This window comes from Mandrillus leucophaeus, unplaced genomic scaffold (genome assembly GCF_000951045.1).
Source record: "Mandrillus leucophaeus isolate KB7577 unplaced genomic scaffold, Mleu.le_1.0 Scaffold538, whole genome shotgun sequence".
Lineage (NCBI taxonomy): Eukaryota > Metazoa > Chordata > Mammalia > Primates > Cercopithecidae > Mandrillus > Mandrillus leucophaeus.
In genome coordinates this window covers 490,845-498,590 of record NW_012105786.1, presented here as the reverse complement: position 1 = coordinate 498,590, position 7,746 = coordinate 490,845, and the positions used below count along the sequence as shown (strand labels likewise).

The 7,746-nt window shown below is 41.9% G+C and overlaps 1 protein-coding gene and 1 pseudogene across 1 annotated transcript; both read left to right on the top strand.

The window, feature by feature from the left end:
* Positions 1-879: 879 nt before the first annotated feature.
* Positions 880-2,598, top strand: LOC105551919 (tetratricopeptide repeat protein 39B-like). The gene has a single exon (XM_011997357.1). The coding sequence runs from the start codon at positions 880-882 to the stop codon at positions 2,596-2,598; it is 1,719 nt and encodes a 572-aa protein (XP_011852747.1).
* Positions 2,599-3,828: 1,230 nt separating this feature from the next.
* LOC105551918 lies at positions 3,829-7,681 on the top strand (annotated as a pseudogene).
* The last annotated feature ends 65 nt before the right edge of the window (positions 7,682-7,746 follow it).

Below are 7,746 nucleotides of genomic sequence, written 5' to 3'. Positions count from 1 at the left end.
TAGCCAGGATGGTCTCGATCTCCTGACCTCGTGATCCACCCGTCTCGGCCTCCCAAAGTGCTGGGATTACAGGCTTGAGCCACCGCGCCCGGCCTCCATAGAGAAATTTTACAGCTATCACAGTACAGTTTTACAACATGATCTTATGAAATTGATATGTTGGAGGAATGGTTACAAAAGAATTCTTTTGCTTACAAAGGATTTACTTTGCAGTTTTTTTTTGTTTTGTTTTGTTTTTTTGAGACGAAGTCTTGCTCTTGTCCCCCAGGCTGAAGTGCAATGGCACGATCTCGGCTCACTGCAATCTCCGCCTCCCGGGTTCAAGCGATTCTCCTGCCTCAGTCTCCTGAGTAGCTGGGATTACAGGTGCGTGCCACCACGCCCAGCTCATTTTTTTTTTGTATTTTTAGTAGAGATGGGGTTTCACCATGTTGGCCAGGCTGGTCTCAAACTCCTGACCTCAGGTGATCTGCCCACTTCGGCCTCCCAAAGTGCTGGGATTACAGGCATGAGCCACCGCGCCCAGCCTGTAGTGTTTTTAAAAAACCATTTTTTCCTCATCTATAGTTAAATTTAGAAATTTTTTAAAAAGCATGTTTTGTTTAGTACCTTCCAAATGATTTGAACTTTTCAGAAATGCATCTTCTGGGTAACTAAAATTATTTTTTGTTCCCCCCTTGTCTGACATAGATGATAATATCCTAATGCCGCACCTTACAGATAGTTGTTTGTTTGTCTCTATTTTAACAGCAACACCTCAGACTGAGCTTTGTGTGGAAGAAGTGACCTCAATCAGGAGATCAGGAGCTACCCTCATTACAACCACGTCACTCCACTTCCACTTCAGATATTTCTCATCTGTAAGTGGGGAAACAAATGATGTCACTTACTCTAAGTAAAATAAAAAGTAATCAGGAGGACAAGTTTGAAGATGCCTGTGAAAGTATCCCTGTGGCAACGACGATGAATCTACCATCTTCCTTGGAAGAATGCACCACTGGATTGTATTTATTTCTAAATAATAGATTCTCAGATGCAATAAATCTCATTCATCCATGGTCTAAAAACAGCATGTACCATTCCCTAATGTATGGTATCCTTATGGTTGTCAAGGCCATACTGACTTTTGAGCCACATGATTTACAGATTGGAATGATGGCTGCAAAGGATGCTTTGAAAACCTGTGACAATTTCCGGAAAAAAACTAAAATGACATTGTCTCATCTAGTAAGTAGACAGGGAATAACGGCTATCACAGAAGAGGAATTGCATGCAGAAGTCTGTTATGCTGAGTGTTTGATGTTGAAATCCTTTATATCACTTATACAGGAGGAAAGCATGCTTGCTTTTCTTAAAAGCGGGATCAGTGTTGGGTCAAGTTACCACATATACAAAGACTGTGAACAAGTATTAACACAGATCCCTGACAACCACAGCAAAGCTCACAAACACCTGGTTGGAGGTATAAAATTTGGACTTGGAGCATTCAATTTGATGTTATCACTTATGCCACCAAAGACACTTAAACTACTCAATATTATTGGATATTCTGGTGATAGAGAAGTGGGCTTGGCTTTGCTTCATGAGAGTGCATCTGAAACCCATATAAATAATATCTTAAGTCTTTTGACTCTACTCTTTTATTACAATTATGTCTATGTAGCTTTTGGTGTTGAAAAGGTTTACAATTCTGCTACAGAGGATCTCTTCCTAGTCTACCTCCAGAAATTTCCAAACTGTGTCATATTTAAATTTTTCCATGCACGTTCTAGTATGCTGAAAGGAGATTTTGAAAATGCACAGTTAAAATTACAGGAGTGCATTTTTACTCAGAATGAATGGAAGCAGGTTCATCACCTCTGTTACTGGGAATTCATGTGGTGCCACATTTTACTGCAGGATTGGAGGCAGGCTTACCACTACGCCAATCTACTGTCTCAACACAGCAGATGGTCCAAGGCAATATACGTGTACAGTAAAGCTATCACCCTGGCTTTGCTTCCTTCTGATTTTGTGAAATCAGTAAGTGAGGATATGAACTCTCTCTTCTTAAAAGTGGAAAGCCTGAAAATCAAATTTTTAGGCAGTGCTGTGCCAATAGAGAAGTTTGTTGCAGAGAAGGGTCAGCGCTATGGTACTACAACAGGCTGGTTTACAGCCCAGCCCCTTCTGGAGTTCATATATGCCTGGAGTGGTTTCCTAGTCATGAGCAAAAAGAATGAGCTTATTTCAAGCTGGCTGTCAATAATCGACAAAGGAGAAGACCTTTTACAAGAAAATCCACATGAAGTGTATGGCACAGATGACATAAGTTTATTAAATTTACTGAAAGGCCTATGCCTGAAACACTTAGGCAGATATTCAAAGGCTGAGTATTACTTTAATCGTGTCATTCAAAAGAAGAAATCATTAAAATATGACCACTATTTGGTGCCATATACTTACTATGAACTGGGAATCTTACACTATCTAAAAGGAGACTATGACAGTGCAACAAAAAACCTAGACAACGTAAGAAATTACAAAGACTATTCCATGGAAACCCGATTACAGTTTAGGACTCACATAGCACTTGAACAAATAGCCAAAGAAAAATGACTTAAACACAAAGTGTGGTTTTGTATAGTAGAAGTGAAATATCTACAGTGAGCAAGTAATTAACAGGTAGAAAAATCATATCTTTGCGGAAAAAAATTCAAGAGGCAGCTGCCAAGAATCTGATCAGTAATGAGAAAGGAATGGGCCATGACTTTCCCTCTTTCTTTCTCATACCTATAAAATGCGATGTCTTAGAGGCAAATGAGGTGAAGCACATTCTTGAAAATGAAAAGGCAAATGATGTACATTAAAAAGAATTCTATGTTATAAATTCATCAATTATGTTAGAGAACATTTTCAAAACCTCAAAAACATTTTTAACATCTCACTAGATAATTTATACAGCTCACTATGCTAGGAATCCCAGTGCCCTATACATATTTTTATTTAATTGTTTTTCTCTCGGCCTTAGTGCCATCTTCTTGGAAACCTCTGTGCCGTGAGAGCCAAGTGGAGGAAGACGTGAATGCACAGGCTGAAGTGTAAAAGAAGAAAGATGAGGCAGAAGTCCAAGTCAACCAGTAGCTTGTGTACCCAGAAACATGGAATGCCAGAGGCTGGAGATGCTGGTACAAGTTGTTGGACTGCATGCTGCTGTCTAAGTGGATCTAGAGCTTCCATCACCATCTGATCACGGATACTACCTCTGATACCCATCTTGCTTGTAACCAAAACAGCCCATGGTTGGTTCTTTGCCCTGGAACTGTGACATTCTGTACTATTTCTCTGTTCACTTGTGGCTGAGTATAACAAGCATACAATAAATCACCTCTTCTGCTGTCTTAGCTGAAGAATTAAAAAATTTTTAAAAAGACAAATTTCCAAACAATGATGCACCGAATGGCACAGACTCTGAATGATTTTCCATTATACACAATCATTTTTATTGGCTTTTTATACCAGAGGGGCTTGTCCGCCCTGGGTGATCGGTAGTATTTCTTACCCTTTTTTAGTAAGAAGCAGAATGTGAGTTTATAATTTGCCACAGAATAGAGAAGAAAGCCCTCTCCTTCTTCTACACACACATAAACTCTTTGAAGATAACTGGGAGAGGCCAAGAAGATAGATGCAGTGGCAGTCAGAGGAAAAGTTTTGTTACCACGTAATCCTCCCTTTACTTGTCCTCCTTAAGGTGTAATTCTTAATAAGACCAGCTCTTCAACATAATTAAACTGATGGCATCTATCCATTGTGAGTGGGTTAATCTGAGAGTAAATAGCAGCTGTAGGGATGGGGCTTGGTATTGTTTTACTTGCCTTAGGGATAAAAAAAAAATGACCTAATTTCCAAGTCATTAAGTCTGGCTAAGTGTGTCTGCCTGGTAGTCGCCCTTTGAAACAGAACTTGCGCCGGGCGCGGTGGCTCACGCCTACAATCCCAGCACTTTGGGAGGCCAAGGCAGGTGGATCACGAGGTCAGGAGATTGAGACCATCCTGGCAAACATGGTGAAACCCCGTCTTTACTAAAAAGTACAAAAAATGAGCTAGGTGTGGTGGTGGGCGCCTGTAGTCCCAGCTACTTGGGAGGCTGAGGCAGGAGAATGGTGTTAACCCAGGAGGCAGTGCTTGCAGTGAGCGGAGATCACGCCACCGCACTCCAGCCTGGGCGACAGAGGAGACTCTGTCTCAGAAAAAAAAAAAAAACCAACCAAAAAAATAAAAAAAACAGAAGTTGCTAGAAAAGCGTAGCTTGCTAAAAACACATCAACGAAACATGCTACCTTAATACTTTGGGTATCCAAACAACCAACTCAGACAAGATGAGGAGTTGGTATTTCAAGATTTAGCGGTTTGCTTTTTAAAACATTTTCCTCATCAATTAAAAATAGACTTTGAAGTGAATAATTATGCTTGAGATATTCTTTATTATTTAATTAGTATGGTTATAGTGGTTAAGAGGGCAGGTTCTGGACTGATTACCTGAATTTGTATCCCAGTTCTGCCACTAACTAGCTGTGTGTGGCCTTGGGCCTCTGTATCTCAGATTCCTTGGCTATAAAATAGGGATAATAATAGTATCTGTCTCGTGGTTTTGCTATGTTAAGATCGAGCTAATAAACATTTATTACTATAATTACTACTACTACTAATACTACTACTACATTGTTCTGCAGTGGAGGGAACTTTCTTTGAAAGAGCAAAGGTCCTGTCATTACTTGCCTTGTCAATCTGAAATTTGACCTGTTAATTTACTTTTTCTGTTCTGTTTTTTTGGTCACTTATGAAACAAGAAACTCTCTGCCTAAATGTTTTTGGGTTTTGTAAAGTATTTCAACTTCTTCCAGTGAAGAGCACATTTATTAATTGCTTAAACAAATATGTATTGAATGTCTACTGTATGCAGTTACTGAACAGTGCTGAGGATATAAAGTCGGTTTCTCTTCTGAGGGCCTTATTAGGGAGATAACTTAGAAAAGGATTTTGTTTGGCCAGGCACAGTGGCTCACACCTGTAATCCCAGCACTTTGGGAGGCTGAGATGGGTGAATCACTTGAGGTCAGGAGTTCGAGGCCAGCCTGGCCAACATGGCGAAACTCCATCTCTACTAAAAATATAAAAATTAGCCGGGCATGGTGGCGCTCGCCTGTAATCCCAGTTACTGGGGACCCTGAGGCACGAGAATCACTTGAACCAGTGAAGCGGAGGTTGCAGTGAGCCAAGATTGCACCACTGCACTTCAGCCTGGGCGACAGAGTGAGAACCTGTCTCCAAAAAAAAAAAAAAAAAAGAAAGAAAGAAAAGGAAAGGGTTTCGTTTGGGTGGAAACACTCAAAACACAGGGATTAGACGGGCATTAATTTGTCCCAAACAAAAGAAATCTGAAGGTAGGTAGTGCAGGTCTGATAGTTCATGGCTCTTTTGATTTTTCCTTTATCTTTCTACTTAGCATGTAAGCCTTCTCATGCATGTCTCCTCGTGATGGAAAGAGGCTGCCTCACCTCTAGGCCTTATGTCCAAGTCAGGCAGGCTGGAGGAAGAATGGTAAAGGGACAAAAAGATCTTTCTCCTTCCTAGGAGGTTTTGCCTTTTTTATTCCAGAAGGGATGGCCTTCTTAGAGACTTCCATGTGTATCTCATTGGCTAGATGTATTCATATGGCCAGTCCTACCTGCAAGGGAAACTGAAGATTTTTAGCTTTGAAGCCTCATAAGAAGGTTGTGTGAAATGGTTAAGTGAACCAAGCTACATACAGCAGCTGCCAAAACACATATGTCAATAACAATAAGCTACCAAGTGGTATCAAGGGACATAGTTAAAAAGGGTAGTAGGCTGGGTGCGGTGGCTCACGTCTATAATCCCAACTCTTTGGGAGGCCGAGGCGGGCAGATCACTTGAGGTCATGAGTTCGAGAAGAGCTTAGCCAACATGGCAAAACTCCGTCTCTACTAAAAATACAAAAAATTAGCCGACTGTGGTGCCGGGCACCTGTAATCCCAGCTACTTGGGAGGCTGAGGCAGGAGAATCGCTTGAACCTGGGAGGCAGAGGTTGCAGTAAGCTGAGATGGCGCCACTGCATTCCAGCCTGGGCAACAGAGCAAGACTCCATCTCAAAAAATGAAAAATACAATACAATAAAAAGGGTACTAGGTGGAATTTCCAGATAGCTGAACACATAGAGATTCCTGGAGGGTGGTGCACCCAGGGAGGACACAGATGCTCCACGTCCCGTCCCCCATATGCATCTTTCTTTCTTTCTTTCTTTCTTTCTTTCTTTCTTTCTTTCTTTCTTTCTTTCTTTCTTTTTTTTGAGACAGAGTTTCACTCTTGTCACCTAGGCTGGAGTACAATGGCATGATCTTGGTTCACTGCAACCTCTACCTCTCAGGTTCAAGTCATTCTCCCGCCTCAGTCTCTCGAGTAGTTGGGACTACAGGTGCACACCACCACGCCTGGCTCATTTTTGTATTTTCTGTAGAGATGGGGTTTCACCATGTTGGCCAGGCTGGTCTTGAACCCCTGACTGCAGGTGATCCACCCACCTCGGCCTCCCAAAGTGCTGGGGATACAAGTGTGAGTCACTGGGCCTGGCCCCCCATATACATTTCTTCATATGTATCCTTTATAATATTGTTTATAATAAACTGGTAAATGTTGGATCAGTAATTAATATAGGAGTACTGAGCTTGAAAGAATCATAAGAACTGGCCCAACATGCAGAAGAAATAGAAGCCAATGGCATTGATGTCACTGCACTTTTCTTTTCAAACCATGAAACAAAGATGCTCTAATTAATTTTCTAATGGAGGCAGCTGCTGCTACCCTTGCATTGCCATTTTATTACTATCACATTCCTGCCCTGACAGGGGTAAAGATTTGTGCTGAGAAGCTGTTTGATGAGATTCAGCGTGAGAGCCCCACTTACTTTTTTTTCTCTTCTTTTTTTTTTTTTGGAGACAAGAGTCTGGCTCTCGCCCAAGCTGGAGTGCAGTGGCACTATCATGGCTCACTGCAACCTCTGCCTCCTGGGCTCAAGCAATCCTCCCACCTCAGCCTCAAGAGTAGCTGGGACTACAGGCATGTGCCTCCACACCTAGACAAAGTGTTGTATTTTTTGAGGGAACGGGGTTTCACCATGTTGCCCAGGCTGGTCTGAAACTCCTGAGCTCAAGTGATCTGCCTTCCTTGGCCCTCAAACTGCTGGGATTACAGGTGTGAGTCAGTGTGGCCGGCCAAAAGCCCCACTTTGTAAAGGCTGAAATTCAGTGACACAGATCTCAGACTTCAGGCAATGTGTTGATCAGAATCGCCAGCAATAGTTGACCTTCCTATTGTGGATGGATGAGCAACTGTTAAGTGCTCTGGTGATGGGAGCAACTGGAGCAGTGGACAGATTTATATCCACAGATTTATCAACTTTTTGGTCAAACTAGGTTTTCTAGTGTCACAGATCAAAGCCATCATGACTCTCGTCCCTGCAGCGGAAGTGCGCCCACCCCATCTTCCGCTGCAGAAAGACTCTAGGGAGTTCACTGATAGTGCTGAAGTTAAACTAAAAAACTTGGATTTTTTTCTTTCACTGGTTTAAAAGATGGAGATTTGGAAGCCTGTAGCCAGTCTGTCCAGTCAGGGTGTGTACATTAAGACATCATCCACCCTAAATAGTGCATTCTTTTCTCAGGGACTTTTTTTTTTTTTTGAGACAAGGT